This window comes from Lissotriton helveticus, chromosome 1_1, assembly GCF_964261635.1.
Source record: "Lissotriton helveticus chromosome 1_1, aLisHel1.1, whole genome shotgun sequence".
NCBI classification, from domain to species: Eukaryota; Metazoa; Chordata; class Amphibia; order Caudata; family Salamandridae; genus Lissotriton; species Lissotriton helveticus.
The window spans coordinates 1,259,554,738-1,259,581,412 of NC_136057.1; the positions used below are offsets into that span (position 1 = coordinate 1,259,554,738).

Genomic DNA, 26,675 nt, shown 5'->3' on the forward strand with positions numbered 1-26,675 from the left:
GAGAATGCTATAGTAGTTTTATACTTTTGCCTGGTCTCAGAAACCTTTTAACTACAATAAACGTTGTCCAGTTATTTCGGCCTATAAGTATCTACCCTAATAAAGATTGATCCAACACATACTTCCACACAGATGTTTCAGTTACTTGAATAATTTTCATGATATGCTTCAAAGAGCAGGATCATAGCTCCCTGACAGAAAAGTATTGGGATTCGTAAGTAATGTCCTGTGCCCATATATTTGGTAGCCCTGATAACATGTTTTGAGTCCCATAATTTGCTGTGATAATGGGGACTCATATCCATCACTATTATGAAACTGACACCAGAGCTCATACCTGTTAAATTATGCTCCACATGCATGCCACAAAAGGGTTGCTTGTGTGAAGCATACATGCAAACGTGGAGATTAGTCATATAAGAGCCAGCATCTATTGCAACAACATTTCATATTCTTAAAGGATGTGCGCCAGCCACACCACATCCTGTGACAGTTGAGGCTGATGCAGATGTCAGACCAGTTCTTGGGGCACCAGCTGATTGCCCTATTGGCCAGTCTGACCCTGGTAAAGACTGCAGAAGGGAGTAGTAGGTTTGGAACTCAGGCACAGACGTCACCGTAATACCACAACATTAACTAAAGGTCAAGTCCCAGGTAAATATTTTTTAAAACAGAAGATCAGTATTTACAAATCAGAAAATAAGATTCCAGCAAAGGTATGACCTCTTCTCCGTGTTAGAGCTTATACTCTTGGAGACTGTATTTCTATACCTTCATTACCCTTGGGGCCCATTGGCCATGTTATATAATGAAGGAGTGTTTTTGAGATCCTGGTTATCTTCAGAATAACTAAATTGTGTTTAAAATGACACAGCCTTTTCCTATGTCTGTTTTTATTCTTCTTTTTATTTGACGTTGGTGAAAGGATAGTCAGTTCAATGCGTTTGAGCCCATGCTATTGAGAGTCTGTCAAAATGTCACAGTCTCAAAACGTATATATACCCAAACGTTCACACCAAAAAGTGAACCTATTATTCCTAACCACAGAAGAGTTACAGTTTTGGGTGCCAAAGATCTAGCCGATACTCAAAAGTGAAGTGTTTAATTAGAAGGGTGGTTTCCAAAAGCTGCTTCAACGGATGTATGACGTTACAACGCATGCTTTTACCACGCATGCTGTTACAACGCGGTTTTTACAACGCATACCAAAACTATGCATAGCGCTTCGGGGTGCTGGATAGTGAATAGTTTAATTTACTATTCCAACTCCAGTCCCCGTGGACACTAGGGAAGGTGTTGGATAGTAAATTAAATCTATTCCCTATCCTAGAGCGCCCCCCAGCGCAATGCGTTGTAATGGTTTTCGTTGTAAAACCTGCGTTGTAATAGCACTGCGTGGTAAAAGTTGCGTTGTAAAGGATGTTTCCCGCTTCAACGCCTCATCAGAGGTAACAACCCCTGTATAAATGCAAACCCTTCCTTCTTCTATCCAAATAACAGAAAAAACATGTCCACCACTCAAAAAAATGTAATGTTTCCCTATACTAATTCACCACTAACCCTTTTTGGGTTCTGGTGTAGCGTACTACTCGTCGAAAAGCGCTTCAACTTCTCATAAGGGGTAGCAAGTGCTATATAAATGCAAACCCTTCCCTCTTCTTTCCCTCCACTATCCTTTTTCAATCCGAATAACAAACTCAAATGTATACCATTTCCCTATACTAATTCACCACTAATCCTTTTCGGGTACCGGAGTAGCGTGTTACTTCCCGAAAAGCGATTTGACTCCTCGTTAGGACTAGTAAGTGATAAATGCAATTACAATATATATAAATATTTGTTTGTTTTTTTACATCTGTTGATATTTTCAGTTTCTACAGTGAGCGAGAGAACATGTATGTATCTGGAATAGGAAGAAGGATATATGGTATTGATTTGTAAATGAACTATAAATAACAGGAATATTTCGGAAGGAGCTTCAGAAAGTTTCCAAATGTGACTCATATTTCATGCCAGTGGCAACTGCTAGATCTGGCTCTTCTGGAGGGTTACACAATGTGTTCACTTATAAGGATTATTTAGGGTAAAAAGTTCACAGAAAAGGTACAGATTGGGGAATGTTTCTACATCAGTAATAGCATTTCATATTTATGTTACAAACAGGTACATATTGCAGTGATACTGAAGGGGGTAAGGGAGGGGGTTAAAGGGGAGGTTGACATCTTTTTAAAATCTGTTTCCCTGGACATGACACATATGCTCTTCAGCTATAATTTGCTTCAGGGACGAACATGTAATTTCTTCCTTTGCCATCGAGAAGGCCGAGATGGTCTCGAAACCTGGAATCTCTGATCATGCTGAGGGGCTTGAACCCGGCTTGTCTGTACTTCAGCCAGTTAGAAGGGAGGGACCAGCTTCTGGCTTTTGTGACATCAAGCTTTCTAGGGCAAACAGTTTACCAAAAGATTGCTGTAGAGGGATTATATTTGAGCCAAACAGTATCCTTTAAAATACATCATCACACTGAGGTGAGAGTAGGAAGTACATGTTGAACATAAGAGCTGTCAATTATTATCCGAGTGAGGCGATTAGAAGACCCCCCTTCTGGTCTCCCATTCCTCTTCTCTACTGCCCCTATTTGTCCTTACTTGACATCTAGAAGAGATGGGGATTTGAAGTGAGCGCATCATAACATTTCACCACAGAGTTGAGTCACATCATGGGTGGTGAAAATTCAAATTCAAATAGAAAACGTATAAATTCCTGTCAAGTGATGTTTACATGTTAGCACAGAAGACATGTAGTATTAGAAGTGCCAATACAATATCTAAACTGGTCCATGAGATTATCAAATAAAATAGTGGCAAGCATATGTGTTGGCCATTCTAAGGATGCAAGCTTTGATTGGTGTCCCCCCTTCCTTTTGAGCGCCTAAGAGTCCCCCACCACTACCGCAATGCAAAGGTTATGTGCGGCAGCACCCCAGATACTCTTATCTACTGGCAGCCTGCAGTCAGTTTCAATAGTGTCTCTATTCTTCATTTTCAGTATAGCACCCTCTAGTGGCAGTTATGCAGGGGTCTCTGGTGTGTGACGGTACAAGTGCCTAAGTGGTACTTAGGGTTGTATACAATGGATGCAGATGGAAGACTCTAAGGGCAGTTGAGAATTTTCTGCCACATTGTTAGGAAAATCCTTCTAGGCCAGATTGAGCAGATCCATGTAGTATATGGCTGGACTCACTCAATAAGACATTTGTGGTGCCTACTGACGACTATTGTGGAACGTTTTCTTCAAGCATCATTGGTCAAGTCTCAAAGGGATCATTGTGCCGAGTTCTGGGTGCTGTATTGCCACAATACTGATTAAAGACCACGTGCAGTCTAGACTGAGACCTGCCAAAGTGTGCATGGTGAAAACCACAAAACCTACAGTGACTGGTTCATCAAACTTCAGATTTATACATGGGATAAAGGACATACATGGAGAGTATGATAAAGACAGTCACGTTCCATAGGGAGAAACCAGGATTCAGAAGACAATCAATTTAGAGGTAAAGATTGCTTCTAAACACAGAATCCTCCTTTTATAATTGGAGGGTAGAGGCTTGCCATAATATCTCATAAAGAGCAGTTCACCGGCCTCTAACAACCTGGTGAGGAAGTTTTTAAAATGATGAGGAACAACTGCTGTCTCCACCTACATCTCCTTCCCTGAATGTTACTGAGATCCTCACCAGTGGGGCATCTCTTCAGATCCCATAATACCTTCCTCAAGGTGTCAGTGGACAGCCAGTGCTGCCCACCTCAAGATCTCCGGGCTTTGTCAGCATGAGGAGAACGATGTTCTAATTTGAGGATCTATAACTAGGCAGCAAGTGCTCTCCAGACATAGGCCTCGCATCCATTGACAAGCTTGTGGAGACAATAGGGGAAACCGAGGAGGCAGATTTGGCAGTACTTAATTTGTAAAAAAAAGTGCCAGGCCCCCTCGTCAAGAGGCCACTGCAGCTTGCACCACCCTTTGCTACTTCTTGTGCTGCCAATTACAGTACTAACAAAACTACTGCCATCACATACCTACAAGTGTGGCACTTCAGACTATCCCTGGCCCAAAAGCTACAAGAATGGCTTGGGCAGCAGGTATTTGTAATTTTTAATGTATATTCAATTAATGAACTACTGTTGGTGTGCTAAACTCTAAATTAGACAAACAGTGCCATCATGTGGCAGACAGTCTTAAGTGCCGATATTGACAATTAAGTGACTGTCTGAGTACCATAAATCACTGGCTCAAATTAAGCACTGGAGAAGACTGAAAAGACTTTGAAGTAAGGAAAGTGTATTTGGGAACAGCAGTCTGTCGTCAGCTTGTAAAATAATGTAGTCATCTCTGGATCACACGTAAATGAAAAAAGTGTCCCATGGTGAGTATGGGAGCAAGATAGCTGTGTTTTTCTAGGGGTATTATATAGTCCTCGAGTTGACAGATGGACCCACTCTACAGAAGAAACAGGGGTAATGCAAGGCACATTACAAGGTCTTCAGTCAAAACTATGGCTTAACCGTGGCTGGCTCTATGTACTCTGTGGGCCTTACCTACTTTGGCTTCATTGAACTTTATGCACCTAGCCATCATGATTGGCTTAATGCCACTTTTCTCACAAGTATCAGTCAACCATCAAACTATCAGAATGTTCTTGAGGCACGGCTTCTAGAATCACACAAACATGGCAGAAGTATAGTTTACTCTTGTAGTGTTCTTGAGAACTGTACATGTCTTTCTCCTGCTCATAGAAGGATGGGTCCCACGTGCAGGGGCAGCAGCTGTGCAAGGCATGCATGGGAGGCATGCCTTTGTGTGTTCCCATCCCTTTTCTCAGTATTCGTTGCTCCATGTTTTATATGGCTGTTTTTATTTCTGTCTGTCTCTTCCCATACTGCATATGTCATGAGGAGGGTTAACCATCTGTGAAACGCATGACAAATTGTGTAACATCCTTTGTTGGGCATGCATGTTATGAACACCATAAATGTACAGCTTGACATTCCACAATGGTATGTGGCAATTTCCAAGATTTTTGTGAAATGTCTCTACTTCTGTATGGCAGAGGAATATCTACGCTGAGGGAAACACTTTGCATTTCGTACACCAGCAAAATGTATTTATTAAAGTCCCCTGGGGGGGGGGGGTGAAACCACTCTCTGCAGACGCAGAATAGCCCAACATGTGTGGTCAATCGCCAAAGAAATATAATACACTGTTACAAATTAGATGTAGGGGTTTCCTCGTGGGAACCAGCTGCTGTTTTATATTTCAAGAGCCAGGATTGTCCCATGGGAGTCTCTGCCCTGGGTAGGGGGTCCGGTTCCCCAAAGTTATAATGTACAACAGTAACACTGTGCCTACTTCTGTTCTGTCGTCCTCCCAAGGCAAGAGGTTGATGACATCTTTGAGAATCTGAAAGAGCTGCAGGAGCTTCGGAACTTGAATTCCACCATCGAGGAACTCATGAAAGAGGCGGACAGACTGTTCAAAGACCTGGAGAGAATAAGACAGAGGCAAAAGAGTGCGGAGGAGGCCAAAATGAAAGGTAAAGAGAGTGGTACGCTTATGTACACCAAAGTTTTCATTTGAAAAGTGTCCTCAAATGAAACCAAGGCAGATTTAATAAAAACAATTAGCGCAACAGGCAGCACGTTGCAAGCACACTTGGGTTACACCAAGGCAAACTCTTAATTGAGTGCCCAAGGAGAAGACTGAAAGACTTTGCACATTTACAGAAAAATATATGCTACATTCATTGAAGACACAAAATCTGACAGTTTTTGCTAGTAGCGGGGACACCACTTTAATGAAAGAATAGAGCGGGGTTTGGAATCACGGCTCCCACTTTCACTGGAAATGGCCCATCCTCATTAGGGTCAAGGCAGCAAGAGCATGCGTTAGCGCATTCAATCGCTTGGGAGAAACTATTTTTTTCAATAAACAGCTTGCAGCCCTCCCATTGCTTACTATTTGTTGGCTTCAATTTAAATCTTTTTTACTGCCTCCTAATTGGCCAGCGCAGGCCAAACATCCCTTCCAGTTGTCTCTCGGAGCATGGACCAAGCACAGACTGCTCAAACTCATTCAGTGCCCGTCCGCTTTTCCTGACGTGATTGAGCTACTATTTCTTCAATCCATCAATCCTCTGGCTTTTCTGTAACTCCTCCCACTTCCACTATCTGGTACTCCCTCCCTCTTCCCCTGCACATCCCTCTTTCTGTTTCCCCCATACCCGCTCCTCCTGCATTTTTTAAACTTATTGCACAGCAGCTTGGGCTACTGTGCAACATGGCTTAAAAAATGTAAAGCGCTATGATGTGGTCAACACTAGCTGCCTCACAGCACTTTTTTCATTTTTTTTCTATGAACCACGTTGCTTTTTTTCTCCTTTTTGCTTAAGCACTCTAGAGAAGTGCTTACGTTTTCCAACTTTCGCCCTCTTGTGCATCCTCCATCTGCGCTCCTTGTTGCTTTCTCCATGTGCTTAAAGCTCTCGTGTATTTCTCTCCCCAATCTCCACTATCCCCCATGTAGCTTTACCCTTTTTTATTTAACCCATTCAGTGCATGGGGTGGCTGGCTTTTTTGATAAATAATATATTGATGGTCTGCTCTGTGACAAGTATTACCCTGGCATTTTGTCTGGTGTTTGATTATGTCCTTTGCGAGTTTCACTGCTCTAATAATCTGTGGAGTTACCATAATAATCAATTTAAGCATTTACAGCATATCCAGCCTCTTTTTAGAATTTACAAAGTAAAACCATCAGTTTTGAAATTATGTCCACAAGCAAAGCGATTGCTTAACACTGGATCACTTCATAGGTCAAGGCGAGGAGTTGAATGGTTGCCAGCCCTACTCATTGCAGACTGCCACCCTCAGAACCTCCGCTACCGTCAGCGTCCGGCCTTCAGTGAACTTCGTCGCACGTTGTCACTCACTTTCTCTGCTTGATTCACACAGTCCCCACCTCACGTTCCCAGCTGTCCTTTCCTATTTCCTCTGGTTCCAGGCAGAAGCTTGCTTTGCTTCCCTCGCAAGTAGTCATCCCTCACCCTGCGCTCAGAGCTGCAGGAGCACGTGAGGGTAGAGCTCAGTAGAAAAGGCAGTGAGTACAAGGCAGCGGAGTCTGGACCACAGAACACCTCAACTGGACACCACCAGCTCACAGTGTAGCCTCCACTCTACCCAGACATCCACACATGGTAGCCTTCAGCAATACTAACAATAACCACACTTCTTTGGTTTCTAGCCACTATACATTACTGAACATCTCATCACAGCGTAGGCTCTTCTTACTCCCCACAGGTCGGACACACGAGTACTCCCAGCAATAAGAGTGACCACCTGTTAAGTTTGAGCCTACCGTGCAGCACACGCTATCTGGTTGCAAAGACCTATTGTGGGTTTACAAAGAACTTACATAGACTTCTAGCCCGCTCATTGCTCCCCACTCATTGGCCTTATTGTCACTTTCATTTGACTGTTTCTGTGTAATTTCTTGTCCTAGTCTGTCCACCTTGTGTTTCACTCTCCCCTAGAGCATAGCAAATTTGCCACCTCTCTGATTGGCTGGCTTTTATTCTTCAACTGGTCACTTTCAGGTAACCTCCTTTTTAGGGCTCGGACTCCTCCCCCTGAAGGGGAGGAGTTTGAGAACTAATGTTAAAGGAGAAAAAAAAGAAGAAGAGGGCCTTGGAGAGAGAAATTCCAGACATTCCTTAGCGTTTTCTGTCATCTGGTCAGTGATTCGTCTTCCTTGTGTTTTCTTTTTAATAGGCTTGAAGTGATAGGGTAAATGTAGTTTTGTTCCGCCATTTTGAGGCATATTTCGTGCGTGCTCGCGCAAAGAAGTACATTAATTATAATTAGGAGCTGTCAGGGTGGCCGTGTAATGCATTGCAGATGGTGCGCGCGCGTTCACCATCTAGCAGTGTGTTTGTCGGGCGCGCGTCCTCCTCCTTACGTGCACACAGGCATATACGCCGTGTGCGGCTCCTTCCTGCCGGCCCGGGGAGCTGCTCTGCCGCTCTCTGCAGAGTACGGGCGACCGAGCGGCGAGCAGCATTGTTTCCGTCTAAAGTCGACTTCTTTTCTTTACAATTCAGAGGCAGTTTCTTCTGGTGAAGGCTAGAACTTTGAGCCCACACTTGGCAGCCCTCTTGAAATGTTTCCAGGCTTGTGGGTGAGCGCATTTTCTTTTTTTTTTTGCAGGGAAACCCTTCTTAGTCCTCAACTCCGTGAATATTTCTTCTACAGACAGTGTATTTCGCACTCATCCGTTAATGTGATATTTAACATGCTGTTTCCAGGTATTGCCCTCAGCCTCATATAAGGAGGCATTAATAACACAGATAAGTCCCTTTTCGCTGTTTATCCTCTCACACTTCGAGCTCTGTGCCCTCGCGCTCGTGCCTGGAAAGCAGCCTTGTGTTAAATGGCCTCAGGCAGAACTGTGCGGGTCTGTTTCACATCCGCAAATATCGCAGACTCCACCTCGGACTGCGGCCTGCACCGAAAGGGCCCTGTGTGCTCCTGCTCGCACCCACGGGTTTGGAATTATGGCACAGATGCCGTCCAGTGGCTAACTTGCTGGTCCGGGGGCCCGGGGACCGCAGTTCTAATTCCGGCTTCACCGCTTGACCAAGTAACAAATGTGTGAATCTGGGCACATCACTTAAACTGCCACATTTTCGAAATATGTGTTATTGTGTTATGTAAATGTAGTACTGTAGTACCCACACTAAATGTAAACAGCACGTTCTACAGTTGCCCTGTTGCATATTCCTGTACTCTCCCAATTTCATATGTATTTCCCCTAGTATGGGGCCTCAGCTGAAAATGTCACACTGGATACTGTACTCTGTCCCAACATTGGTTCCTGCAGCAAGAGACACGATCTCTGTATAGCGCCCAGCTGCTTTTTTGGTGCTATATGTTTGTGATGAAGTGTTGGAAGAGCAAAATAAATAAATAAAATCACGTAGTTACACTATAGCATCGATGTTCAGCATCGGACTACGAAGGCCAGCACTTTAGTATTTCAGTTTAACACCATTCACATCTGTGTGTGTGTGTGTGTGTGTGTGTGTGTATGTGTGTATATATATATATATATATGTATATATATATATGTGTGTGTATGTGTGTATATATATATATATATATGTATATATATATATATATATATATATATATACACATACATATATCCCATATTCAAAGTATTGGAGTCGGTTCAATTTCACTGTAGGCCTTTTTCTGTTGTTATTCATCCTTCCATTCGTTTACTTAACTTATTCATTTTTATTTATTTTAGAGTTTTGTATAATGTTAGCTAGACCCGACGGTATCGGAGTTCTTTGCATCAGTAAATGTGCACAACATGGATACCAAGCATGGTAGACATTTATTAGTCTGAGTTTTTTTTTTTTTAAATCACTGGAAGCTGTCAGTTCCCTAAACCTTCTAGAGCGAACATTCGTCTGCCTTCGGTGTGGTAGTCTTGTCTCCCTCGTGGAACACAGTGTTCCACAATTGTGAAGGAGGAGGAGGGCACAGCCGTGCAGTCTCAGGGTCAGCCTTGCCAACTCTTCCAAGAAGCTTGGCAGCAGTGTAGCATCCAACACAATCAAGTGACCTGATGCTTTTTCCTGAACAGATCTATTTGGATTTCAATAGGAGATCACTGGCAGTACACACCACATGAACACATTCCATAACACATAGCAACAATACATTGGCATTTACAATGCCATTAGCTCAAACTCAAATAAATCCGAGCCCGATTGCATTTCTAATGCTTGTTCTTTTTGCTTAAGCACTCTGGGGCTTATTTACAAGGCCCTTGCGCCACTTTTGCTGCATTTTTAACATGGGAATATTGACGCAAAAGTGGCGCAAGGGGCTTGTAAATCTGCCCCTCTCTGTTTTCCAGCTCACTTCCTTATGTGTTTCTCCCCTCCCACCAGATACCTACCCTTACACCAAATACTGCCAAGAGCTTCATGTGACAAGCACTCACTCGTGTGTTTCTTGCCCGCCACACTGCCTTCCTCTCCCATGATCTGTGTTGCTTTCTCGCTCATCTGCTTCTCACTGCCCCTTGTTGCTTTCCCTCATGAGAGGCTCCCCTCCCTCACCCTTCCACCATTGCCCCCTTCTCACAACCACCAGTCTTTTTTTATTATCTTATTTTTCAAATGACATTGGAAAAGTCCGTAGTTCCCAAAAGTGAGACCTATTACCTTTGCCAAGGCTTGTTTTTCAGATTGGGCCCGGATCCCTCCAGGTAGATGCAGTGTGTACTTGCACCAATATGTGGGTGGAGGCTTAGGAGACTCAATGAGACCCACAGCCCGTCCTCCCAAGGAGAACACTCAGGGAGGTGCTCCAACATGTTTCATTCTATCTTGCTCTTTCTTCTTTCTTTTTCTCTCTTCTTCCTTTATTCACTTAGTTCGCTGCTTGCTTCTACTTTTTCCCTTTTACTCCTTTCTCTCACTTTTCTTGCTTACTTTTTCCTTTTCTCCTTTATTTCTCTCCCTTCTTTCATTCTTTCATTCTCTCTTTCTGTCTATTTTCCTTCTTTCTTCTTATCTCAATTTTTTTCTCATTCTCTCATCCTTTCCGTTATCTGTCTATTCGTAACTCTTTCTCTTTTCTTCTCTTTCTTTCACTATTTGTCTCCCTTTGAGAGGGTGGGGATTGATATTTTTGTCCCCTAGACATCCTGATAGCCTCAGGGAGTAGATGTATCTCTGTGTTAGTGGACCATTCCACCAGATAACCAAAGGCTATTCCCTTTAGGACAGACACTGCTCCTGCAGGAGCTAGAACCCTCCTTGGGATCTTCACCAGGGTTGGGTTTCACTAAGGAGGTGATCGCAGCCTGTCTGAAAGCAATGTGGGATGAGTGTGGTGTAACTTACTAGGAAATGGTCTAGTTGAAAGAATAATCAAGATTATAAAAGGCACGAGTATGGGTTTGCATGAATAACTCTGGAGGAGATAAGATGTTCTCCTTCCATGCCTTTTGTTTGTCAACAGGGTGGTTTCACGAAAATGTGTTGGCTTTAGTCCCTTTGAGCTACTCTTTGTACACCCTGTGAGGGGTCCCCTAAGCTTGGTGAGAGAGGTTTGGTAGAGTCCCCTGAAAGAGCCCAAGTAAGACATGGTGGATTATATGCTAGGCCTTTACTCAAGAGTGGCTGAGTACATAAAGATGACGAAGATGAATTTGGTAGCCAGTCAGGAACTTGTAAAGCAATGGTATGACCTAAAGTCCTCAATGCTGGGATACCAGTCAGGACAGTAGATGTGGGGCTTTGGATCTGTGGTTCCCAGACACTGCAAGGCAAATGGACTGGGCCATATCCAATTTTGAAGAAGAATTAGGAAGTCACCTACTTGGTGGACTTCGATACCCCCAAGAACCCTCATAGGGTCACCCAGGGCAACAGGCTATAGCCACACCATGCCTGGGCAGACATTATCATGCTAAAGGTGACAGATGGGGGAGAGGAAGAGGCAAGTGAGCCACTCCCTGACCTCTTGTCCTCTAATGCCCAAGATGGAACTGTGAAGGAGTAGTTATCTCCTCCACACTCACAGACCAACAGCAAAGGGACAGCTATCAGTTGCAGAAGCAGTTGGATGGATTTTGGTCTCAGAGTTCAGGTTTGACAACATGGTGTACCCATGTTTGCCTGTCAACAGTAAGATATACAGGTTGTCAGACCAGATCAAAGCTAGCATTAAGACTCAGGTTACGAAGATGCTAGAGCTGGAGGTGATAGAGTCCTCAAGTAGTCCATGAGTCAGGCTAGTGGTACTAGTGCTCAAGCTCAATCCCAAAAGAGGGAAGCTGGAGATGAGGTTCTGTGTGGACTACAAGGGTCTGAATGTAGTCACAAAAACTGATGCCCACCCCATGCCAAGAGCTGATTAGCTCATTGATACACCGAGGGCAGCAATAAATATGAGTGCCTTTGACCTGACTTCAGGTTATTGACAGGTAGCCCTCAATCCAGGAGCCAAGGAGGAGTTTGCTTTTTCCACATTTAGAGGCCACTTTCAATTCAGAGTAATGCCTTTTGGGTTGAAAAATACACCTGCTACCTTCCAGAGGTTCGTGAACTGAGTACTGTCAGGTCTGGAAAGGTTTAGTGCAGCTTATCTTGTTGCTATAGCTGTATTCATTCCACCTTGGAGGATCACCTGGTCCACCTCAAGGAAGTGCTTCAGGCCCTGCAGCTAGCAGGCCTGACATTCAAGGCAGGCAAGTGCCAGATAGGGCAAGGATCCACTTTACTTTTGCCACCAAGTAGATGGAGGCCATGTACAGCCTCTCCAAATCAAGGTCAAACAATTCTGGCCTGGGAAGCTTCTAAGACTCAAACCCAAGTCAGAGTCTCTCTTGTCCTGACTGTGTAAAACTTGAGATTTGTGAAGGGTTGTGGTACAATAGAGGGTGCCTTTAACTGAACCTACCTTAAAGAGCAACCCAGAAATGTTATTTGGACTGAGCAGTGTCAAAAGACTTTTGACACCCTCAAAAAAGCTCTGTGCTCAGCCCCTTTCCTGAAGTCTCTTGACTTTAGCAAGGAATTCATTGTCCAGACTGATAATTCCAAACATGGGATTGGGACAGTGTTGCCACATGTTAATGATATGGGCCAGGATAACCCAGTTGCCTTCATCAGTAGGTGACTCCTTCTCAGAGAACAGTGTTGGAGTGCCATTAAGAAGGAAGCCTTTGCTGTTGTTTGAACCCTACCTGTTTGGGACTCACTTCAGAGTTCAAAATGACCACAGACCTCTCAGGTGGTTTAGCCTATGAGAGGACAGAGCCATATGTTGTTCAGGTGGTCAATTTCCCTACAAGGTATGTACTTTACAGTGGAACACAGACCTGGGGCTGACCATGCCAGTGCATGTGGCCTTTCCAAGTTCTTGCACTTAGATGATGAGAACTACCAGGATAAGAATGAGTTGCTTATCACCTTTTGTCGGAGGACAACCATAAATGGAAATGCCTCTTTTTGTATGGTCACCTCAAAGATGTGGACTGATGCTGCTGCTTTTTCGACTCTGAGAGTGTACTGAGGCCATCCGATCAGACCTCAGTGCCAGCGCCCTGGCCTTAAAATGTGTATGTTTGATTGGCTTATACCCAATTGGCGTAAGCTAACTTACTTGTAAGTCCCTAGTATATACAAACAAGGGTACTCAGGGCCTGTAGGTTAGAGAGTCACCCCAGGGGCTGCAGCACAGGTTGTGCCACCCTGGGTATGACAAACATAAAACATGGCTCCTAGTCTGCCATTGAAGACTGGAAGGGCAGTTTTAAATTGCTAAATTGGAAAGTCCACTCTTCCCTTCATAATATATATGTCACCCCAAAGGCAGTCCTATCGAGTCCTAAGGCAGGGTGCAGTATATTAGAAAATGGAACATGTGCTCTTTACATTGTTCAGCAGTAAAAAACACAAATTGTAATTTTTACTGTTGAAAAGGCTAGTAGGCCAATTGACGACTGTAGAGTTATCACGGCAGCCCTGCTAACTTCTGACTGAGGCTACTAAAGTTAGTACTGTAAGATCTCAAACAACTTGTTACATTAAGGCTGACTTGTTGCCCCAGTCAAAATTAATGTAACTTGTTGCAGTATGCAACTTTTACAAAGTTGACACTTTGTTGCCTAAAGTCTCCTGTGCCATTCCTGGTTGTGCATGGGTTTTGTCCCTGAGACAGCATCCAGCCCTCCTAGGGAGAAGTACCAAAGACTCCAAAAAAGGGCACTATAGACACCTGTGTGAGGTGAGGTGTTGCCTTTACTTGACTACGTGGCTGGAAGCCACACAGACATGGGCCTAAAATGTGAGCTTCAAAGGAGAAGCCGCCTTTGAAGGGCTAATGGTAAACACTTTAGAGAGGGGCTACTCTACTGTTTAGGCAGACTGACTGGTACTGGGGACAGAGAGGGGAAACCAGTTGCCAAACCGGTTTTACAGGACCTGTAGTCTCCCTGGTAGCCACACCCAAGGGTTGGGCTAGGGACCTCTGCACGCCAGAGAAGAGTTCTGCCATGTTGGGAGTCAGCAAAACAGAGATTAATGGGATAGCTAGATGCCACACTTCACCGGAAGTAGTCATCAAAAGAGTGGGAACATTGTAGCCCATTGACTAGTGACCACGGCTTCCCCTTAAGGCATTTTCTGGTCATACAATGGGCACCCCTTGGAATCCAGAACTCAGATCCCTGCCATACTGGGGCCACCAGATGGCTGCAAACATTGGCCTGAAGAAGCCCTGCAAGACCTTATGGGATGCTGGCTCACGGATCGTGCCACATTCCTTTGTGTTGCCCAGCTGGCCAACCTGCATGTCTCCCTCATTAGGTGCAGCTCTGGGATCCCACCCCTGGCTGCCCCTTCTGGCTCCCAGCCCTGCCCGTATTCTCCTTCTGCTGGTGCGGGAGCGGGCAGCTCTCTACTCCCCTATCTGTTCCTGCAGACAGGGAGTCCTCCTTCGTGGTGTCCCCCACATTCCACTCAGACCTGAGCACAGGGAGCAAGATTAGGTTCACCACAGCTGGGAGCGGACACATCAGATCTCCCTCTACTCCACTCTGTATCGGGCCCGGAAATGGGATACCGGGCCCTTCCCCCTCCTCTCAGGGGAGCATAATGGTGGCCCCCTCCCTGAATGGCATCAGGAGTGGAGAGAAAGTATCCTGGGTCTGTTACTTGTTGTTTTGGGGGGTGCGATGTTGCTCACCCTATCCTTGTAGCATTGGGGGCCCAGAAATGGGGTACTGGGTACCTGTACTTCTTACATGGGTGCGTGCAATGGCACTTTCCCATTGCTCTTGCTGGTGGGAACCCGCAGATGGTGTCCTGGGCCCGCAGAACAGGAAGTGGCCCAGGGAGTTGGGATCCTGCTGTAGGAAAGTGCTCTGTTTTGCATGGTTGTCCCCCCACGTTTTGCCTCATGTTGACATACTTTGACTGAGTGTGCCCTGGGTTACTGCCAACCAGGTACCCAGGGCCTATGTCGTTTACCCAAACTGTACTGTTGCAAAACCCAATTGGCAACACTCTGACCACATTTAAGTCCCTTATAAAAGGTACCAAAGGTACCAAGGGCACTGTGGCCATGGAAGGCCTCTAAAGGCTGCTGATTGTACCACCCTTAGAGGCCCTGTACCTTTACACACACACACACTGCCATTGCAGACTGCGTGTTTTGTTGCAGAACAAAGGGAAGAGTCGACATGGCGCACATTCCTGTGTGCCATGCCTACAATCCACTACTCTGGCATAGGTAAGTTACCCCTCTAGCTAGGTGCACAATACCAGTGGTGAGGGTACAGGTGCATGATCCCTGTACTCCTACAGTGTCTAATTCAGTTCTTAGACATCTTTAGTGCAGTAATGCCATAAAGAGTATAAGGTCAGGGAGTTTGTCACTACGAACTCCACAGCACCATAATGGCTTTACTAAAAACTTTGAAGTTTGGTATCAAACCTCTCAGCACATTAAACCCAGACTAATGCCAGTGTGGAATGTAATGAAAAATGCACTCAGAGGGCATCTTAAAGAAACCCCCTGAAAAACAACCTAACTCTAGTGTCCTGGATGAGTGGCTGCTCACCAGCTGCCACCACCAGACATGTTTCTGGACACCTGGGTCGAGAGCTTGCCGCTCTCGGGATCCTGAAACAAACCACATCCTGGGACGAGGTGCCAAGCCTCCTAACCCAGGATGGGCGAATCACTGACAAAATATCGATGTGAAGAATATCGGCCTACCAAAATATTGAGGTAAAAATATTGAGGATCAGAATATTGACTTCCTATCTACAAACAGGTATGTGCACAAATATTGAATCCAAAATATCGATGTTAAAAATATAGTTTGCAAAAATATCAATTCTTTTAAATGTCTTAAAAGTAATATACAATTAATTAAATAATACATTTAATTAAGTAAAACATACTTAAAATTGATTTTAAAAATGTAAAATTAATAAATAATAAATGAAATGTAAAAAAACATAATTTTTTTTATATATATTAACTTAACATCAAAAAAGAATTACTATTTTTAATTATGAAATGTAAAAACATAACTTAAAATATAATTACATATATATATATATATATAAATAAACCTATAGTATAAATTTACAAATAAATTATATATAATAAATTAAAACATTAAAATAAATAATATAAAAAAAATATTTTACACTACACTAAATATAACAATACTGAAAACGTTGCATAGCGTAGAGCATAAAAATACTATTCCCACTCCAGCGAGTGGATCAGTAGGGAAAATGTTGGATAGCGGTGGGTAAAAATTACTATTCCCACTCCACAAGTGGAACAGTAGAGAAAATGTTGGATAGCGGATATATAAAAATTACTATTCTCACTCCAGCTAGTGGAACCATAGGGAAAGTGTTGAATAGTGGGTATATAAAAATTACTATTCTCACTCCAGTGAGTGCAACAGTAAGGAAAGTGTTGGATACCGGGTGGGTAAAAATTACTATTCCCACGCCAGCTAGTGGAACCATAGGGAAAGTGTTGGATAGCTGGTATATAAAAATTACTATTCCCACTCCAGTGAGTGCAACAGTAGGGAAAGTGTTGGACAGCGGGAGTGTAAAAATTACTATTCCGACTCCAGTGAGTGCAACAGTATGGAAAGTGTTGGACAGCTGAAGTGTAAAAATTACTATTCCCACTCCAGTGAGTGCAACGTTAGGGAAAGTGTTGGATAGCGGGTGGGTAAAAATGACTATTCCCACTCCACTGAGTGCAACAGTAGAGAAAGTGTTGGATAGCGGGTGGGTAAACATTTCTATTCACACTTCAGCGAGTGCAACAGTAGGGAAAGTGTTGGATAGCGTTGGGGTAAAAATTACCATTCCCACTCCAGAGAGTGCAATAGTAAGGAAAGTGTTGGATAGTGTAGGGGTAAAAATGTATATTCCCACTCCAAAGAATGCAACAGTAGGGAAAGCGTTGGATAGCATAGCGGTTAAAAATAACATACTTATAAATTAAATATTTTTTATAATTAAATAATTAATTATTGATAAATTAACAATAAATTATATACAAATAACAATAAATAAAAATTTATAATTACTTTAATAACATTAAATTACTTCCCACCCTATTTCCCAATAAACACACAACACACTCCGATAATAATGAATACAATTAATATAATTATCAATTAATAAAATTGAATTACCAATTAATAATTAACAGTAAAATAATTATGAGTACCAATAAAGAAAATGTTATAATTACTTAATTACAATTAAATTACTTCCTACCCTATTCCCCTATAAACCCCCAACGCACTACTAAAGAAGGTACACAATTAACATATTAACAAATTAATTATTAATAATTAATATCAAATTAATTACTAATTAATATATGTTTTACAAAATAAACATATTATCAATTCATAATTAAGTGTTATTAATACATGTATAATTAATGTATAATAAAATAATTAACATAATAAAAAATATTAATTGTTAACTACTAATGTGTTAATTAATAACATAATTACTTAATTTCAATTAAATTACTTCCCACCCTAGCCCCCTATAAATCCACAATCCTCTACAGAATTAAATTACACAAAAAGTAATTAACATATAATTAATTAATTCTAAATAATTCTTAATTAATATGTTATAAGTAAATTATTACCCACACTATTCCCCTATAAACCCACAACCCACTAAGGAACTAAAATACTCAAAAATAATTTAACATAAAATTGATTACTTAAAAAAAATTCCAACAAACATGACAAAAATAATATATACTTTTAACACATATACTAACACTTAAAACAGTAAAAAATCGATATTCTTAACAACGATTTTATGACTATCGATATTACTGACTTCAATATTATTGAAAACGATATTTCTTACCTGCATGTCGATATTCTGCTCCACTATATTTTTAATGGTCGATATTATGTCCAATCGATATTACAAACTTGATATTTTGGTATATTGATATAAAAAATTCTATATTTTGACTGTTCACCAGGATGGGCTGGGTTCACAAAGGGGAAGCTTCAAAGACTTACTGCCTTTGTGAGCTACCTCTGCCATTCGCTGCTCCCAAAAACTGGCCCCCACTGGTTCTGACCCCCACTTTGGGCAGGAGAATCGGCGGGAAAACCAAGTTCGGAGGAGAGCCCACCTTTGCCAACCCAACCCCTCAGGTAGGGGAGGCAAGGTGAAGCACAACTCTCAGCCCCTTCCATATTGAAGATGGAGGGACCTAGCCAAACAGAGTGAGGCTTATGCCCCCTCCCACAGGAGGGTTGCATACTAGGGGGTGTACCCACCCCAAGGAATGGAACCATTGGTCCCTACCTGTACCTACCTGTAACGCCCCAAAGTTTAGTATTTAAGGGCAACCCTGAACCTTACCTCCTCAAACAAGAAGAAACAAGAAGAAGAAGGACCGAAGAGCCGTGCTGAAGAGGAAGAGGAGGAAAACTGACTTGACTCCATCCCTACCGCCTGTCCCGACCTCGACCTGCTACAGCGAAATCCAGGTTTGCCCTGCAGCCAGCAGTCCCCAAAAACCCTGAGGACCTGCCCTGCCTTCCCAAACCAGACTTTGTATCCTATGAGCACTAGATTTGCTCACTCACAGACTCTGGCTCAAGCCAAATCTGCAAGACTGCACCACTCTGCACCTGACGCCCACGGCCCGAGTTCAAGTGGCCCAACTTCACAAGGAGGTCTCCCTATCCTTGACCTGCCTCAAGTCTCCAACCAATGCCTGCAACCCCTTTCTGGAGGATCCCCCCAACCGCGACCGATACCAGAGCTGGTAAGAGAAACCTGGCGCCAAAAGACACCCCTGCATCCAACATCCCACGGCCTTGTGTGGCCCAACTGATGGTGTCCTGGCATCCCCAGGCATCCCAACTTACCTCTCCAACTGGTGGTAGCTGTAGGAAGCTGGCTCTGTATATACTATACCAAAGTGAGGTAAAGTGTACACAGAGTCCAGTGGAACCCCAAAGGTAGGCAGAGGTAAAGTTAGATAGCACCTCACTCTCTATTTGTGGTAGTATGTGATAGGGAAATACTGGCACCCTCCCAGGAGCAAATGAATGAAACTCACCAGATATAGCATGTTTGCTCAGAAACAGAGCAAAATGTATTTTATTGGTATCAAATGCATGCATCATTGATAATTAGCAAGGAAGAAGTCAGGTTTCCTGCCTTCGGGGCTCTTAGACTGCTTCTTCCCAGAGTGACTGGTTTTTGGGTGCTATATACGTTTAGTAATGCCATGTCAGCAGAACTAGAATAAAGCACCAAGCCAAATATGGCTAACAGGAATGTGCAAAGTCTGCACCATGTCAATTATAAACAGCTAGATATAGGCAGACCAGAAAGGCTGGCTCGGCACTGTGTAATGCAACTTGCATAACGAGATAAAGAACTATCATGAAGTCAGGAAAATCAAAGTGACCTCTAAGGGGGTTCAGAATAGCTGTTGAAGCTTGTTCAGTCAAGGTCAGATAGGAGCAAAGCTCCTGGACTTTAGCTCAGGGCAAATGGGGAAACAAAGTAGCACCAAAGGTACACCCTCAGCGGCACTAGGACGGCCGGGTGCAAGGTGCTGCTTCAACGTCGGGCGCCCTGTTGTTTTCAATAGGGAACCTCCGGTTTGCAAAGGCACTGCAGGCTTGGGGACAAAGGACTTCTGGGTGCGACCACCACTTCGAGAGGTACCTTCCGCTGAGGTGTCCTTTTAGACTGCAGGCATCAGCTGGAGGCTTGAGGCAGGTCAGGAGTTGCTGGATCTCAGGTCAGGATTGCCAGGGGGACCTCCTCGTGGTGTTTGCCCACCCAAGCTCGGGCCATGGATGGCGGGTGCAGAGGTGGGCGGATTCGAGGTGTCAGGACGGAACCAGATGTTGCAGATGAACATATCTTCTGTTCACTGGAGACAAAGTCTTCGGGTTTGAAGGCAGGCAAGTCCTCCAGGGTTTTCGAGGTCTCTGGCTGCAGAACACACCGGGATTTCGCAGGACCAGATTTGAGGTGGAGACAGGCCGGTAGGGCTGGGTCCAATCAGTGGGCGTCTTCCTCTTGTTAGCTTCTGCATGGTTGTTCGGTCTTTTTTCTTCTTCTCCTTGTAGTTTCTTCTTGTCTGTGGAAGCAAGGTTCAGGGGTGCCCCTAAATACTAGATTTAGGTGTGTTACAGGTAAGTAAAAGGCATGGATTAATGGGTCCCTTCCCTGGGGTGGGTACACTCCCTACTTGTTTTTCCCGCCAGTTCTTCCGCCCAATGTGGGAGTCAGATCCAGTGGGGACCTGTTGCTGAAAGCAGCAAGTGGCCTGGGGAAGCTCACAAAGGCGGCAAGCCTTTGAAGCTTCCCCTTCGTGAACTTTGCCTATCCTGGGGGATGAGGTTTGGCACCTTGTCCCAGGTTGTGCATTGTTTTAGGCTCCAGAGAGCAGCAGGCTCCCGACCCAGGGGTCCAGAAACATGTCTGGTGGTGGCAGCTGAAAGCAGCCACTCAGCCTGGACACTAGTGATGGGTTTGTTTTCAGGGGGCATCTCTAAGATGCCCTCTGTGTGCATTTTTCATTAAATCCCACACTGGCATCAGTGTGGGTTTAATGTGCTCAGAAGTTTTATACCAAACTCCTCAGTTTTCAGTGTAGCCACTATGGTGCTGTGGATTTCGTAATGACAAACTCCCAGCACCATATACTCTTAATGGCAGCAATGCACTTACAATGTCTAAGAATGGACTTAGACACTGTAGGGGTATGGGGCTCATGCACCGGTACCCTCACCACTGGTATAGTGCACCCAGCTGGAGGGGTGACAGATCTATGCCAGGGCAGTGGGTTGTAGGCATGGCACACATGTTGTCTCTTCACTTTGTACTGCACCAAAACACGCAGCCTGCAAAGGCAGTGTGTGTGTGTGTGTGTAAGGGTACAGGACCTCTAAGGGTGGCACAATAAGTGCTGCAGCCCTTTGAGGCCTTTTCTGGTCACAGTGCCCTGGGTACCTGTGGTACCATTTACCAGGGACTGCCCTGTGGCCAGAGATGCTAGTTGGGTTTAGGCTTCAATGCAGTTTTAGGTAAAGAACATAATAATAATAATAATAATAATAATCCACATTTGTATAGCGCACAATCACCCGTTAGGGTCTCTAGGCGCTGGGGGGCCGTCGGGAAGATTAAGCAAGCTATTGCCCAGAGTCGCATGGTGCTGGGCTAACCTGCCGCCGGAGCCGAGGATCGAACCCTGATCCCCAGATTAGGCCCTGGGTACCTGATTAGCAGGAGCCCAGGGCACACTCAGTCAAAGCACATCAGCAATTTAGCAAAAAGTGGGGGCAACCATGTAGAAAGAAGGCACTTTCTAACAGTTGCCTGCAGGAGATCTTCGTCCCCGAGCCTGCAGTGTTTGTTGCGACCGGAGAATCCCCTCTGAAACCAACAGGGCACCCAACACCAAAACAGCACCCTGCACCCTGCTGCCCTTGTGCCACTGTGGGTGCACCTTGTGTGCTAAATTAGATCACCCTTTGCCCTGAGCCTAACACCAGGAGCTTTGCAACTTTGTGACCTGCTCGTGAGCCGCCACCAACTGGAGGCCCCCTATCCCCATTGGATAACATGTGGCCTCAGCCCTCTGCACCCGGCCGCCCTAGTGCCCCTGAGGGGGGTTTGAGAGTGCATAATCGACCCTGGGGAACCCCCGTTCTAACACCAGAATACCAACTCCAAAACCTAAGTATTTACTGATAAACCGATAACACTGTTTTCTCCAATAGGACAGCATTGACTGCTTTTCTGAGAAAAATCTAAGTGTGGAGTTTGTTTGTATGAAATCTTAAGAAACTGCAAATGTACCAAAACTGGATTACCTACCATTTCTCTAGGCATCTAGGCATATCACACTGAGTAGAAAAAGTAACTTAAAAAGTACTCTGAAAATTAACGTACAAAGTAATGTCAAAAGTAACTGTAAAGTAATTTTGACTGTGGACTTACTTGTAAACAAACCAATTGCATCCAATTGTATTTCAATTGTTTAAAACTGCATTATGCCTGCAAAGTATTAGTTCACTTACCTGCACCAGGCCAAGTTTTTATATAGAAAGTAAAATAGCACTAAATAATATTTTTATACAAACACATTGGTCTGAGTTCAGTCTCTGAGTGTGAGACATAATTTCTTGCCTGTGTGACAATACATGCTTAACACTACCCTCTGATAAAGTCTTACTGTTCGCCCACACCACCACAAATAGAGAGTAAGGTATTATCTACTTTTCCTCTATCTACCTTTGGAGTTCCACTGGACTCTGTGCACACTATACCTTACTTTGGTATATTATTTTCAGAGCCAACTTCCTACACCCTGGCCTCCAGAGCCCTGGGGAGAGAGCCCCATGCATGCCCCCTCACAGACTCATGACTTTCAAATGATCCTTGCATGGACCCCTAGACCCTGCCCCACCTCATGGGTTTCTTGACTTCGGGCAGTGGAGCTCCACAACCTCTATACCTTGATGGGTGATCAAAGGTCAAATCCTTCTCCTTTTAATATCTCCAGCCGCATTGGGTTGTTTTGCGAGATCTTAGGCTCATGTTACTCCTGGTGGCAAGCCTAGCCACCTGGAACCTTTTCCTTAGCCCACCTAGCCTCTAAGGTGACACATTTTGCAGAGATCTGGTTCCACTTGGTCCCTGTGCTAACCTTTCTACTATTTCTGTCCTCTGTTGGATCTCTCCTCTAGTTTGGGCACAGAAGTCCAATTCTTCCCCCAACTGGCCATTGGGGAGGTGTGAGGACCAACTTGTCTCGTCCTGGAAAGAGACCCACTAGTCCGGGGGTCAACTGTAGCCAGAGTCCTTAGTCTAAGAGGGCATCTGGTGGTTCCTCATTCAGGTTGTCCATGGCTGCCACATTTTAGTCCCAGTGTACATCTCCAACAAAAAGCACTCTCTCTCCCTTAGTGCAAAACTGTTTAGTTTGGGATGGAAAATTCTAGAAGCCAGGCACCCCTGGCCAATCACCTCTCCACCACTGCCCTAACCCTCCTGCAGGGCATGCTGGGACAGTTCAAGATGGCTCCATCCAGGAGTCACTGCTCACATCTCCATTGTGGGCCTGAGCCCTGTCACTTGCTGATAGCACTGCTGGGGCCTTTCCCAACGAACCTTTAAGAAGGAGCCCCTTCCTCTGTTGGTTCCAGGAGATCTTGACTCCATCCTTTATTCTTTGTCTGTCCCGAACCTGGTACATTGTGACAGTTAATTAACAAATGCAGATGTTCTTCCCCACCCCATCCTCCTCAGGAGCTCGGTGAAGCACTGTTAATTGCTCCTTTTGTGTGCATGTGTCTGTGTGTGTGGTGGGGGGGAGGGGCTTTGTTCCTTTTGCTGGAGAGCAATGTAATTAACTTGGCCCAACAGGGTGACAAAGGATCTGGGCTCTGATCCTAAGCTGAGCCAGAGGAATATTACAATAAGATGTAGATTTAGCTTCTCTGGACTTGCATATTTGATCTTGGCGCATCTGAGGAACAGATAAAATACAATACTTTTAAGTCATCATTATTAACTAATTATGAACGCGAACTATGGTACAAAAAGATGGGCCCACCTTACAAAATGTGTTGAGGGGAACCTTAGGCCCTCATATGCCACAGATATTCATAGTCATGGGCTGGATGGGGGCTCCCTGAAGGATGGGGCAGGGCTGGGTCCCTATGGGTCTTAGACCCGGTAGTAATTTCAAACAAACATCGACATGGGACCTTTTCGGGCCTTGTATTCATGTCCTTAACTTTTTATGGGAAAATACTGATCAATTTCTGAACAATGAGTGTAAAAAATGTTAAGCTAGTCCATGTCGTTCCTGTTTGTATTTAACATGCTTTACCTATTCTTGCATCTCCTATAAATTAATGCTTTTTCCAGGATGTTCTTAACGTTTTTTTTTTCTGTCAGCATATAACTTTTGTCTAGTCACGTGCATGATATGAATTGAGTCACATCCAGGTGTTTATAATGGACACAATTGATTTGAGGCTGAAGGCAGTGCAAATTCGTCTCGGTACCTGTCAATGGGGCAAAAAGATGTTAAGCAAACGTGCCCATCCAATCATTGGCTTCTCTGCAAAGTGCACAGAGCCATAGTCCCATATGCCATTTGCAGCTGTAATTCTAGTCAAATATGTGGGTGGGGTGGCACTCTATGCGAGTTGTAGTGTATATGTTTGAGCCAGACCCTTAACTATATTGGCCCCGCCCCTTTCAGGGACCACCCACTTTTTTCATCCCACTTAAAGCTCTGGGGTGGGGTCTTCCTTGTCCTGCAGGGCTTCTGGGGCCTGTGTTTATGCCCCTGTTGTGTGGGATAGCACTGGTAAAATGTGTGCTATATAAATCCTTTTAATACAACATAACACAAAACAACAGCATAGCATAACATAGTGTAGCATAACATTATATATGGTGACAACACATGTGCAGCATAAATGACGAACTTGAAACTCGGCGAGGGATTTTAAGTTTCACACTTTGTGTTTCAGCAATGAACAATATAGTGCAACTTGTCATCTGACAGGTTAATACAGTGGACTTCAGAAGATGGTTCAAACGACAAATTGTTTATGCTTCTTCAAACTTGTTGGACAACAACAAAATCTCTAAGAACATTCATAACTCAGATGGATCCAGATTTCTCCGCCTACTTTGAAAGTGTGGATCAGTTAGTTGCTTGCTTTCAGTTTCTTTCAGAGAGGCCCATCTGCATTTACCATCTGTTTATCGTCCGACCTCAGCTTTTTCAGAAGATTGTCAGCAGACCTTTCAAAATAAGAAGAAAAATACCTCATCATTGGGGCTTTCAAGCCATTACTTGACACATTTGCACACATTGAATGTAAAGACACTGCACTGAGGATAGGCGATAGGCATGGTACTGTGTGGGAATCAGCGAGGAAGGGAAGAAACGCAGGCCAAGGAGGGGGAGGCCGAAAAAGAGTTGGTTGATTGATTTTCAGTCTGAGAAAGACGGAGGGAGATGAGATGATATCATGAGATACCAGGCCAGAGCCTGACCCTGTGGGGCCCTGTGGTGGGAAGGCTGCAGCAAGGAATGCGGCCTGTGGAATGTCAGCCGAGCTGAGGCCTGGTAGTAGCATGTTTTCTTGCACAGGCGATTGCAGATTAATTCCTCGCGTACTCAGTCTGCTTTTGAGTTACTCGGGCAGGACTCTTTATTCATCTTGTTCATACAATGTGGATTCGCTTGTAAAACGTGCCCATCCCTGCCAATCTTTACAGGGTCAGGCTTTCCATATTGTCGGCTCTATCTTCATTTAGGTAAACCTTTTTAATGTGTCAGGCATTGCATATTGTTGGCTCTATCTTCCATACATTCAGATAATAAAAAACTTTACAGGGTCAGGCATTCCATATTGTCGGCTCTATCTTAATTTAGATACATTTCTTTAGAGGGTCAGGCATTCCACATTGTTGGCTCTATCTTAATTTAGATACATTTCTTTAGAGGGTCAGGCATTCCATATTGTTGGCTCTGTCTTCCATACAAACATTCCGATAAAAAGACACAGAAGGTGTACATTGTAAGAGAGCAAAATCTGTGTGAGCGTCACATCCCAGGAATGCCGCCTAAGGTTTCGCTCTAAGTGGCCTAGTATCCTATTGGTAAGTCCACTCACCTGGATGTGCCCATAAAGGGTGTTTAGTTAACTCCGGATGGTGGAGTTAGCTGCCAGGGGATAACAACTGGGGCCAGAAGGTCCCCTTAAAAAGGAGGAATTACCATGGGAATCGCTATTTCCGGGCTGTATAACCCAGGAAATACTTGCTCACCCCCCATAGTTTCACTAATAGATTTCAGCTGATTTTAGCTATCGCAGGGCTGGGAGTCCTCCAGGTAGCCATGCGCTATACAAAAACACTAGACTAGACCAGCATATGCTATCTAGAGGTGAAACAAGATGGAGCCATTTTGTTGCCATGGTTCTTAAAATGTCACTGCGCTCGGTAGCTGCTGTTACTGCCCCATTGGAATTAAGAGGCGCCTCGTAATTGAGGCCATAGTGTTGCCGACAACATCACTCATCTCTAACATATCACACACAAAGAACAATCAACAGGACATGTAGACATCCGGCACAGCAAAGACATGCCACACTTGGTTATCTCCATGCTCAAATCATTACCTGGAAACACCACACACCCAGACCCTTACTGCGTAAGTTCATGCCTTTCACAAACTGGATTTCCCAGCTGGGTCAAAGGTTATAATATCAAAGGAGCCGCAATGACCATCCTATGATTACTAGTACGCTGCTGAACACTGTGTACTAGTATATTTTAACCCCAGGTAAGTAAGTGTCCATTAATTAAGGAAAAGAAGATACACTCCTTACCCGTCCTCAGTATGTCTAATCATTAAAATGTGCTAGTGAGCCCTGACATGAGGGTAATCATCACAGTATAGATTTGGGTGTGGCCTACAAATTGTGCCATAGTCAAT

At 44.2% G+C, this 26,675-nt stretch overlaps 1 protein-coding gene across 1 annotated transcript in view; it reads left to right on the forward strand.

Annotated features, from left to right (window-relative positions):
* The window catches only part of LOC144763794 (laminin subunit beta-4-like), a 144,117-nt gene that overhangs the window by 19,755 nt on the left and 97,687 nt on the right, over positions 1 to 26,675 (forward strand). Inside the window, exon 4 of the mRNA XM_078649743.1 lies at positions 5,433 to 5,593. Within this exon, the coding sequence (XP_078505869.1) occupies positions 5,433 to 5,593 (161 nt within the window). The remainder of the gene's footprint in view (positions 1 to 5,432; positions 5,594 to 26,675) is intronic.